The 12,820-nt window shown below is 40.3% G+C and overlaps 1 protein-coding gene across 1 annotated transcript in view; it reads left to right on the top strand.

Moving 5' to 3' along the window:
• LOC145395833 (ionotropic receptor 93a-like) overlaps window positions 1-12,820 on the top strand; it is a 131,014-nt gene that overhangs the window by 60,574 nt on the left and 57,620 nt on the right. Inside the window, exons 4-7 of the mRNA XM_080269365.1 lie at window positions 5,120-5,248; window positions 5,851-6,022; window positions 8,411-8,487; window positions 10,696-10,855. Of these exons, the coding sequence (XP_080125491.1) occupies window positions 5,120-5,248; window positions 5,851-6,022; window positions 8,411-8,487; window positions 10,696-10,855 (538 nt within the window). The remainder of the gene's footprint in view (window positions 1-5,119; window positions 5,249-5,850; window positions 6,023-8,410; window positions 8,488-10,695; window positions 10,856-12,820) is intronic.

Below are 12,820 nucleotides of genomic sequence, written 5' to 3'. Positions count from 1 at the left end.
GAGGGCGGGATGATGCCTACATCTCAGCCTGGCCAGGTGGACCCTGTCCTCATGAGGGAGATAGGATTCAGAAGGGTGGATATCAGGAGGCCGTGCATGCAGCTGTGTGTTGTCATTAAGTGACAGAATGGAGCAGCGAGTGATTTGAGTACCGACATGGTTCTGGAAGCTGGTCTGAGGCAGGCGAGGGGGGAGATATGACAGTATTTGTTTATGATATCGTGTGCTGGGTGTTGTTTTAATGTTCCTTGGTGTGTGTGGATGTGCTGCCATGTAGTGTAGTGGATGTTGTGGATTTGTGGAGGCTGCAGTGACAATTAGAGTGCCTCTCATGTCTAGATGATCCTTCACTTTGAGGACTTTGGTTTCTTGATGTAGGTGGTCTGTGGGTGTAGTAGCTGTGCAGCCTGTGATTATTTTTAGGGTCTTGTTCTGTATGGTCTGTAGGGTGTTGTAGTGTGTTTTATTGAGGTTAGGAGCCCAAACACGGCTTGCATAATTCATCACTGAAAGTATATATTGTTTGTATACTGTGGTGGTGGTTTCTTTGTTGTCTCAAAATGTTGTATCGGCAAGTGACCTGAAGGCACTGAGTCTTGGTGTTATTTTATTTTTTATGTTTGTGATGTGTTGTTTAAATGACATTGATGAATTGTATGTTACACCAAGGATTGTGTGTGTGTGTGTGTGTGTGTGTGTGTGTGTGTGTGTGTGTGTGTGTGTGTGTGTGTGTGTGTGTGTGTGTGAGGGGAGTGTTGTTAATAGTGAGGTGTCGAATGTGACTGTGTTCTGCTGTCCAGTTTGTGAGAAGGGTCACTGTAGATTTGGATGGGGCTATTTTAAGCCTGTTCGTGGTGAACCATTTGTGTAGTGTGTTGAGGTAAGGCTGGAGGGTGTGTGCAGCTGTGTTTGCATTTTGATGTGTACATGTAAGTGTTATGTCATCTGCATAGGAAGCTATATGTATCTGTGGTATGTGGGGTGTGCGTATGTCGTGCATGTATAGGTTAAAGAGTGTAGGGGACAAAACAGATCCTTGGGGGATGCTATTTGTGAAGTTGACGGTAAAGATGAATTTTGCTTATGTTGTCTGGTCCACAGGCAGATGAATGCTTAAGGGTGCTAATGATGTGCTTCATCTGGTTGTAAGTGAAAGATGCGAAGTCTGGATCTAAGGGGAATTGTCTCTTACGTCGGATGATACGTCGGTCGTCGCGATGAGGATTTAGATGGCTGAAATGTGGAAAGTGATTGACGAGAGTGTTTGTTTGTTTGTTTGTTTGTTTGAAGTTATGGTGTCTGTTGTTGTGATGGCAGTGTGTGATTGTGTAGTGCTACTGTTGGAGAGTGTGATGCTGTTTAGTGTTTTGTAAAGTTTGCTGGTGTTCGTTTTGTGGTCAAGTGTTTGGAGATAATTATTCCAGTTTAGTGTTTCCTGTTCCGATATTTTATTGTTTATTTAAGTGTTGAGTTCTTGTATTTGTTGTATGGTGTCTTGTATATGGGGTGTTGGAGGGTGTCGTAGTGTGTCCCGTTGGCTATTGAGGCCTTGAATTTCTGGTGTGACGTTGGGGTTGTGTCTCTTTCTGTTGCCTCTAGGGATGTGGCTTATGTCTGCATTTTGTATAATTGTATTGAAAGTGTGCAACACGGTGTTGATGTTTGTGATGGATGTACTGTTTAATGTTTCGAAATGCTGTTCTGTTTCAGTTGTAAAGGTCTCCCAGTTGGCTTTCTTATAATTAGTGTATGTGTGTCTGTGGCCAGCTGGGGTGATTCTGGTTTTGGTAGTGATGATGATTGGGAGGTGATCAGATCCAAGGGTTCTGACCACTCTCCAGGAAGTTGTGGGCGAGGTTTGGGGAGCAAAAGGTGATGTCTGGGGATGATGGGAGGAAGAGGGCTTGGTGTGGGATATGGGTATGTTGATGAAGATTATTCAGTGTGTAAAGATGATCTGCTTGGGATTGTAGTACCGACCCTCTGTCTGAGTCAGGGTTGTTGACATGCCAGGCCGATGCCTTGGCGTTGAAATCACCACCCAGGATGATGCTGGGTATGTCAGTGATGTGGTGTATTTGTGGAGAGTAATTGTGTGGTACTGTGGGGGACGATTGGGGGGGGAATGTATGTGCTGGCGATTGTTATATGTGATTTGTTACCAGTGTGTATTTTAATTGATTGTATTTCAGTTGTGGTGTCATGTGGGGGGAGTAGTGACTTTATGTGTGCACTGGTATCTGAAAAGTTGATTGATTTGTGTACCAGGGTGATGAGTCTACCACCACCGCCGTTGGCCTGATCTTGTCGAATGGTGGTGAAATTATGAAATGTTGGTGTTTTTTGTGTTCTTGTAAGATGGCAATGTGTATGTTTTGTTGTTTTATGAATTGTGTGAGTTCTCGTTTTTTGGTGTTTGTGCTATCTATGTTTAACTGATGGATGTTTATGTTGTGTGTGCAATGTGTGTTGGCTGCTGCAGGACGGGGGGGAGGTGGTGGTATGAGTGGAGGGGAAGGGGTAGGAGAAGGTTGTGATGGAGGTAAGGGTTGGGGTGGATTAGGATGGGGTGGAATGGGAGGGGTTGGGGGATTGGATGGTGTGGGAAGGATCGGTGGGTCGGGCTGAGGTGTGGATGAAGTAGGAGTAAGGTTGGTGGGCGGGTTAGTGGGTGGGGGGAAGGAGCATAAAGGGCAGGTCCAAGTGTTTGTGTAACGTTTTCTGGATGCAAGTGTTATGCAGATATAAATGGTCCAATTCTTGCAGGAATTGCACTGAACTGAACCCTTTGTTTGTCAGCTCGATGTGATAGGTTTTGGCATGTTGGACATATTATGTATTTGTTGGTGGGTCCAGGATTGCTCTCAATGTCCCTGACTAGCAGAAGTCGTCGAGAAATGTCCACCGGGAAGTCATTTCTTGGTGTAGAAAAAGCGGTGTTGTATGTGTTGTGCTGATAGATGTGGTACTTGTCTGGGTGATCAAAGCCACTCCCAGGTAAACCTGATAGCAGAAAGGTGTAGGAATACATTCTTTTACCACCTATAGCACATACTGCTTGTCATGCCAGTGATTGACCGACATGATACCAAATTTCTCGATGAGTAAAGCACCATTCTCGGTCTTGGCAGGGAAAATAGGGTAGTGCTTCCTACATGGCTTGACAGTACCCCTGGTTCCTGTCCCATCTTCAAGGAGAAACTTGGCAGTTACATTATACAAGGAGAAAAGCAGGCGATTACATTACCGTCTCGCTAGTTGGGCGATAACTACAAAGCCCAGCATACATCCAATCTTGCAGTCACGAGTAACAAAGACTGTGATGCATAAGCGATGACGTTGGACGATGTGTATTGGATAAATGCCAACCTCAGAGCAGTACATGCAACTCAACCGCCACCACTGTATGGAAAGTCGGAAAAAAAAAAAGGAAGAACCTTTTAGCATGGTCAGAATTGGGACACCCTCTTATGCGCTTGTGTGTCATTTAAACAGCTTTAACAACGACGTTTATGTAATTCTAGACGAGACCTTACCACCTTCAAAGCCATAACGTCTCATAAATTTTAATAAAGAGAAAACTAAAGAATTTAAATTGAGTTTTGGAAGGAGATTTTGCTGTGAGAGTTGATGAAGGCTATATTTCAACCCAGTATTTAAAAACTCTCCAAAGGTGAATAAAATCATCTAGCGGTTGTAAGAATCCCCCTCCAACCCCTACACAAAAAATGACGCTGTAATATTTAGGTGGCTAATACACTTTTGAGCAATAGTATCTGCCAATGCTCTAATTTTCCCAACAAATACAAGGAAATCGTAGCCAGAGTTCCACACTGAATAAAAGCCTGCTGTCCAGTGCTGAGTTGGTAGTTCAAAGCTTTGTTGGGCTGAAGAGGGAACAATGCACAATGATATTAATACTTGTCCGTCTATATTCTCATTTTTCCCTTTCATTATAACTTGTCTCAGATTTTATTTTCCTTTCTCATCTCACTTCACACAGCTAAGTTGCAGAATAACAATTTTGTGGTTTTATATCCTTTCACTGACAATTTTCATGACTAGCAACGTATCTTAGTGCTGATACCTAGTTATAGCTTAGCGTTCAAGATGGAGAGGTGATAATATTAGTCCAAGTTAAAGTTAAAAGAGAAGAGTATGTGGTCTTTATCCCGTGAGAAACCCTGCATACAGCGTTGTCTCGGCGAGGGAACAACAGTGACAAGTATAATGAACCAATGGCTCATGTAGGAAACATTTTTTTTTTTCATTTATGTGTCCGACTCTGGGCATAGGCTTCACAGCCTGCTCCTATGGCCCAGTAGTCCTCCTACAGACCATACACCTCTACATCTCACCACTTCGGCGCTAACAACCATCGTCCAAATTGAATACATGCTAGGGCTGTCTCATACAGGACTGGTGTATTGGTATTAGCAGGGGTATCTTTACATGTCGGCGGGTCGTCTGGTAGATCAGTAAAGTCTGATTTTATGAAATTCTATTCCGTAAACTGTTCCCTGCCCCAGCGGGGATTTGAAACTGGGTCAGATAGGAATGCAGGCCACCTCTCTACCGACTAAGCTACCGCCCCCCTCCCCCACTGGACAAGATTTATTGCTAGAAAACATGAAAGGCATCGAAAAGATGGACCTATGTGATGAACAGACTATAAGTGGAACTGATTTCACACACACACACACACACACACACACACACACACACACACATATATATATATATATATATATATATATATATATATATATATATATATATATATATATATATATATATATATATATATATATATATATATATATATATAGAAAGAGAGAGAGAGAGAGAGAGAGAGAGAATATTCGTTCATTTCTGTTACTGCCAGAATATTTCACTCAGGAGACAATTTTCAGACTGAGGGGTTAGTTACACCTGTACTTTTCCTAAACGAAGGGCTTAAATAGCCTCGATTAGATACAACTTTCACCACAAGGGTTCTTCCAAAGACTACATGAAACTCTCCCTTCATTAGCTGCAGGAAATGATAAATTACTCCCTTGTAGTGTCGAGGGAATAAAGCTAATTCATTCTGCCTGAAAACTATAAACGTATTGTGCAGGTACAGCATGTTGGTTCACTTGCCGTACAGTCCTGACGGTGCCCGGGTGCTGCAAGTGGCTTCCTGGACCCCCACATCAGGTCTACGCTATCTCACACCTTCCACCCTTTTCCCGGAGAAATACACCAAGTAATATGTCAGATTACTGGCCATTTCAGAACTGAAGTATCTTATGTACTTTGTTGAAATTACTGGGTATTACAAAACTGGAAAAATGTAAGTAGTGTATCCAAATTACTCACGGGTATAGACTGGGCTATACCCATTGCACTCTAACCCAGCTTAAAACTGTCATCTCATCATCTTGAATGGGTTTAACAAGACAGTGATTGACACTGGAATATGGTGATAGTCATGAGAAAGTGTTATGGAAATGAAGCAGAGGCACAACTTTGAATTTTCCTGCATCCAAGGTATGTGAAATATGAAAGGTTGAAAATCTAGTGCAGATTAGTGTAAAACATGTATAGCCTAATTTGTAGCTAACAGTATACATGTTATAGACAATGTAATCAAAGAGAATATCGATCCGAGAAACCATTACTTTAATGAAAACAATATTAGTAATCCAGTAATAATGATAAAAATTTGTCATGTAGTACATATACTTGCTTTTATTACGCAATAGCCTTTATTCCTACAGGATTATCATAGGCTGAATGAAAAGTCAATTCCACCTAATGTTGCAATGCAACTTCCTTATATTCAGAATGATACATTGTTTTTGGCAGTTTCTATGGCGCGACGATAAACGTGACGGCGTTTACATTTGAACCCTACTGGAAAAAGTCCATCGAGGGCAACACCACCAGGTACTCAGGCACTGACTACAACCAGCTGGTTGCGGTCGCCCAGACCATGAATTTTACTTTCCGTGTCCTTCCATCGCACAGCTGGATCGAGGTGAGAATTATATGCTGGTCTGCATTCAAATAATTCTTGTTACCATCTGTTGCTGTTGTAAATTAATTAATTTGAATATCACATCCGGATATAATATCAGCATCGTTTTGCAATATTTAGTAGCCCACTCAGTTTCTTATGTGATATGTTAGCGATTATTTAAAATGCGATCTCAACAAAAACTGCATTGTTTTTCACGAAATTAATCTTCAGAAAGTATTCACTGCAAGGGTTTGGATTTGATCTCATTTTGACTGCTACTGCCAAAGACCTAATTTCAAATAAGATGTTACCGCTTTCAAGGTGATATTCAAACTCGATTCAGCTCCAGTATATCAGTGTTGTACAATAACATCCTAGATGAAAAGTACATTAAGCCAAGTTCCTCGCCTGACAGTCATCAGCTGATGAATGCAAGTGTGCAATATAGGAAGGTATTGGGCACTTGCAGTCGATGGTGGTCTGCTGGGTGAGGTTTTAAACTTTTTGTACAAATTATGTAAATACATTATACCATCTTACTTAAGTTATTCTAATTAGGGACGACAGCTGAGGTATATGGAAATGTTCCTGACTCGTCTGGTTCCCTTTCATATATTGATGTCCACTATATTAGGTTGTGCCTCGACTGACAGTCACCAGGTGATGAGTGCAGGTATGTAATGTAGAGAGGCATTACATATCTGCAGTCGATGGTGTTCTCTTGGTCGAGGCTTTTTTACCATTAGTGTAGTTATTTGTCTCTTAGGATTTAGTATAGGTTAGCGATTTGTCTGTTAGGTGGTTAGTTTTAGGGTCTTTAGGTATTTTTGTTTTTAAGTAATATAAGGTCAAAAATATTTAAAAAAAAATAAAAATACAAATACAAAAATATAAAATAAAAATTATATATATATATATATATATATATATATATATATATATATATATATATATATATATATGTGTGTGTGTGTGTGTGTGTGCATGAAAGTGTGTATGTTCATATGCATGGATGTGTGTATATATATATATATATATATATATATATATATATATATATATGTGTGTGTGTGTGTGTGTGTGTGTGTGTGTGTGTGTCAATGTATATACATATATATATATATATTTTTGCCTTAATGACCAGGGGCTCCGGCCTCAATGGTCGATAGGAAAAAAAAAAGTAATCATACTGAAACAGCATTTTAACCTCCCCACTGCCTTCAGTGATGATCGGTGTCGATCAATGAAACGTACAGTACAAACTGTCGCTGGCATCGGTCCTGTCAGTGCCACCAAGAACTGGATGATAAACCCAGGGACATCCTATTTGGTGTCTTTTATGAACCCCCAGTATGTAATTAGATCATTTCAACCATAGTGCACCGCTGTTTGTGAGTGACATCGTTTTTTCTTGGTTGATATGCACCAGTGGGTTTCTTTCGACTCTGTCTCTGTTTTGATATACCTGTATATCATTATTTACAGGATGTTATTGCGTTTGTTTTATTTACAGGATGTTATTAAATTTCTTTTCAAGAAGTTTGATACCGAAAGCAGTATTTTATGTTTCATTCTGACTATTTATTCCCTACCTGGTAAAACTAGAATAAAAAAAAAAAAATGCCGTAGCTTGTCCATTACCCCCGGACAGTTTGCTGGCTTTGTCCAAGGGATAATTTTGACACTGTATGGAGTTCTCTCTCTCTCTCTCTCTCTCTCTCTCTCTCTCTCTCTCTCTGTCCTCTCTCTCTCTCTCTCTCTCTCTCTCATTAAAAACACAGTGGAGGTAAATGAATAATTTCACGTCATCCCCCTGCTTCTTTGTGGCATCGTGCTTCTAGCACTTCACTGAAGCGTTGCATATCCTGCCATATTTTACTGACATTTCAAAGATCATTACTTTTCTGAAGTGAATGCCTCTGTCCCTCCCCAGTGACGGAAGCCATAGAGCATCCGCCAAGCAGTGAACCATAGTCTCCTTTCCTGCCCAGCTCTTGCTTGCAGCAGTTACCGGATATTCTCAGTTCTCATGTATACAAATGATCAAATTAGGAACTGTCATCATTCTATATTTCACACTGCCCATGACCTCTAAAGTTTTAAACTATGTGTCCAATCCAGACATCTCGAAATAAACGTGATTTTTTTTTTTTAGTTCTTTCTAGGAAGAACAGTACATTATTATATGTGGAGCCTTTGGCTCGTACTTTATTATGCACTAAAATGATCAGTTTCTTTCAAATTAGGAAGGGCATCTTACTGGTAAGCTTTAAGGAATGCTACGTCATAACTTTTAGTTCGAAACATTTTCCTGAAAGAGTTTATGGTAAAAATGACACACGAGAAAAAAGAATATCAATGGGGCTTTCAAATTTTTTTTTTTTTAAATACTATATTTACTTGCAGGTGACAGATCAGGTGCAGATTCGTAAGTCATTCATGGCAACAGTGATATATGCTGTTATTCCACAAGAACTAGAGAGGTGAGATTCCCAGTTAAGGGTAACCTTTGCACTGCAGTGTTCACTGTTTTTATTGATAATCCGGTTTAACAGCAGGTAGTTGTATGCAGCAAAGAAAAGTTATACATTGTCAAAAGATAAAGATAGCCAATCTAATTTGAAAATGCCTAATGTCTTATTAATTATAGGTAACGTAAATGATGAAAATAATTTTTAGATTTTGTTTCACTAGCTAAAGTGGAATAACTAGACAATGAACCTGTCAGTTCACAAAAGTCAAGAGCATTCTTCTACTGACTGTCTACAAATGTGGAACTGAATTCTGCACATATTACCTTCTTTTGCTTGTTCACAATAATGACACTTCTTTTGGTTCACTTATGTTACTAAGCAACATTAGTAAGTCTAAGAAAGGCCATCCCACAATGAAGGGGTTAGAAACTGGCTCGGTTAACTCATCTTTTAAAAGCAATTGCATTTCAGCCGATGAAAAAAAAAATGTCAGTACCATCATGTTATATTCTGGCAGTGCTTCCAAGAAGGGCTATACATTCATCTACGAGAATAATATATTACGTGCGCCTAATTTTTGGTTATTTTCGTCTTCCCAACATAATAAACAGAACTGAGAAGGATAGATGGATGGGAAGATGATGATGGAGTTGCAAATAATATACCGTAGCTTCTTGTAGTATGACAATGTTCGATGGTAAAGGAAATGATCTGGAGGGTATGCATGGAGGTATGGGAAGATGAAGAAGGTGGAATAAAAAAAACAAATATATATTATTTCGGTAGTTTCCAGATGGACTTCATTTCCATCTGTAATAATAATAATAATAATAATTAATATTATTATTATTATTATTAGCTGCGATAGCGAAGCTGAACTTGTTTTCAATCTGTCCGTCTTTCTGTCCGTCTGTCCGTGTTTCTGTTGGCACAATAACTTCGCAACCGCTCGAGATATTACCAAATTTTACAGGTCTGTTATAGATAAAAAATCGATCACGAATTCTAAATTGGTGAAAGTAGGTCAAGCTGTGTGTGTCTGTTTCCATGATAAATTCGCAACCGCTCAAGATATCATCACAAAATTTTACAGGTGTGTAGAAGGGATGCAAATCTATGAGTCTGATATTTGTGCAAGTAGGAGGCCCGTGTGACTGTTAACACGATAACTTCGCAACCACTCAAGTTATCATCACATAATTTTGCTGGTATGTAGTAGGGATGAAAATCTTCTACGAGTTCGAAATTCGTGAAATTAGTTCAAGATCTGCGTGACAGTTACCATGATAATTTTGCAACCATTCAAGATATCATTACAACATTTTTCAGGTGTACGAGTTCGAAATTGGTGAAAGCAGGTCAAGGTCGAGGTCATATGCCAAGGCGCGCTAGATATGTATCGGCTCGCTGGTATGATTCCCCCCGGCCAATGGGAGGGTTTCTAGTTATCGCCCACCTTACGAGGAGGAGCAATAATGTTTTTCCCTGCCTCAGTGTGTGTGTGTGTGTGTGTGTGTGTGTGTGTGTGTGTGTGTGTATGCCCATTATATCTCATGAACGGCACGACCTATCAACATGAAACCTTCAAAGTGCCTCAAGATATGGCCAAAATCTTGGCCGAGTTCAAAAGTGGACTCTCGGGGTCAAGGTCAAGGTCAAGGTCACTAAAATTGCTAACAAAGGTCAACTACTTCTTATCGCCCGCATTTGACACCATTATATCTCATGAACGGTTTGAGCTATCAACATGAATCCTTCAGGGCATCAAGATATGGCCAAAATCTTGGCCAACTTCGAGAATGGGCACTCAGTGTCAAGGTTTAGGTCAGAATCATGGCTGCCAAAGTCAAATATTATTTATAGCCCACCTGTGGCACAATTATATAAACGGCTTGAGCTATCAACATGAAACCTTCACTTCATCAAGATATGGCCAAAATCTTGGACTTGGCCAACAGCATGTCCTGGCAGGCGATTAGCATTCGGATTCCAAATGCTTTACTTTCATTCTTAATTATTACTATTGTTATTATTGATATTATTATTATAATACTTATTATTGTTATTATTATTAATTTATTATTGTTATTATTATTATTATTATTATTATTATTGTTGTTTTTCTTCTTTGAGAACAAATTCTTTCCTTTGGTTCGATGAAACAAATGGCTATAACATCTACAAACGTAGCCTCTTTATTTCTAATAATGTTTCCAGATGGGATTTGACTTTCGCCTTTGATCAAACTGCTGGTAAATTCGCCATGGCCACGCCGGTCATAACACCCAGTTGGCTGAGCTTCTACTACCCACTGAGTGGCCAAGTGTGGATCGGTGTCTTGGCTTGTATGCTGACTGTCTGCTTCACACTTGTCAAGGTAAACATGCAAGTGGTCAGGGACGGGCACATCCAGTATTAGTAATGACAGGTAGCAGAAAACAGTCCCTTATGTTGTTATTATTATTATTAATATTATTATTATTATTACTATTGTTGTTGTTGTTTTTAATTATTTAATTTAGGGGTGGGACATTCTCAATTAGCAGCCTGGAGCCGTGTTCCAGTGTTGGTCACACACATAGATATATTTTCACAAGGCAGGTGCTTCTGTTTAGCTGCTTCAGGGTTTTTACACAAATGTGCTTTACTCTAGCGAAGCACAATATGGTTCTTCATTTTAGCGAAGTCCCGTACGGTGCCACATCTGTTTATTCCCATTGTTCTTTACTGTTGTATACTCACCGAGGACAACGATACATTTAACCCTTTCATGGATGCGTTTTCTTGTTCTTCCCTGTTATATAACATGAGCCAACAGTATATGATTTTTATTTAGGTGAGTGAGTCAGTGGAGACAATTGCTTATTCTGGTACCATGAACACTCTTTTGGTCAGGTTAATTCTATTATCATTTCCAGTTAACTCCAGACGATAAGTTCAAGTGAGTCTTTATTATGAGACTCAGGTGAAAATCAGAGTGAGCAATAAAGAAATATAATGGAAAAATATTAGTTTCATTTCACAGCTATAAGTATAATGACTATTCTTGGATGATGTTAGATTCATGCAATAAGAAATTAAAGAATATATATTGCTGTTTTTATACACTGATGGAGTAGACGGGAAGTTGTTGAATGCTGTGAAGAGTATGTACGATGGTGCGAAGGCTGCAGTGCGTGTGGATGGTGAACTAAGTGAATTTTTCTCTTTGAAAGTTGGTTTGAAACAAGGATGTGTCATGTCTCCATGGTTGTTCAATCTGTACATGGATGGGGTAATAAAAGAGGTACAAGGTAGGGTAGTGGATGTTGGAGTGGCCCTGGTGAGAGAGGATAGTGTTTGGAAACTCCCTGTACTGTTGTTTGCAGATGATACTGTGTTGTTGAGTGAAGACGAAGGGGAGCTGCAAGGCTTGGTGGATGAGTTTGAGAGAGTGTGTAAGAAACGGAACCTAAAGGTGAATATAGGGAAGAGTAAAGTGATGGTCTTTGAGAGAGGTGAAGTTAGTGAATGTACAGCGAGGTTAGATGGTGAGGAATTGGAAAATGTGAGTACGTTTAAGTATTTGGGTAGTGTGATGAGTAAGGATGGAGGTTTGGAGGGTGAAGTGCTTGAAAGGGTACAGCAGGGAAGAAAGGTTGCTGGTTCCTTGAAAGCAGTGATAAGAAACAGGGAAGTGAGCATGGAAGTGAAAAAGTTACTACATGACAGTATTGTGATACCAACTCTAACGTACGGAAGTGAAGCTTGGACATTGTTGGAAGGACACAAGGCAAGAGTGAGAGCAGTGGAAATGAGTTATTTAAGAGGAGCCTGTGGAGTCACGTGGAGAGACAGGCTGACGAATGAGGATATAAAGGAGCGTTGTGGTGTGGATGTGGATGTGATAGGAAGCGTTAGGAGGAACACGCTGAGGTGGTTTGGCCATGTGGAGAGGATGGAGGGTGAAAGACTGACGAAGAGAGTGTATGTGAGTGAGGTGGAGGGGGGAAGAGGGAGGGGGAGGCCGAGGATGAGATGGAGGTTGGGGTGGAGAGGTATATGAGAGAGGAGGGTGTGAGTTGGGAGCAGGGCAGTGAAATGGCGGGGGACAGGGCGACTTGGAGGCGATTTGTTTGTGGCCACCCCAAACGGGATTGAGGCGTCTGGCAATAGACAGATAGATAGATGCTAAAGTGGCAGCATATGAGAGGTGGGGTAGGCAGCTGACAGAGAATCTTCAACAGAATAAGAAAATGTTTTGGAAGGAGGTGAAAAGGGTGCGAAAGGGAGAGTCTGAGAAGGAAAAACGAGTAAAAGCAGAGGATGGAAGGATATTAATTGAGATGGATGCAGTAAGGAA

The sequence above is a fragment of the Coenobita brevimanus genome, chromosome 33 (genome assembly GCF_032717465.1).
Source record: "Coenobita brevimanus isolate Jiangsu-jjx chromosome 33, ASM3271746v2, whole genome shotgun sequence".
NCBI lineage: Eukaryota > Metazoa > Arthropoda > Malacostraca > Decapoda > Coenobitidae > Coenobita > Coenobita brevimanus.
This window is presented reverse-complemented; position numbering and strand designations above follow the sequence as displayed.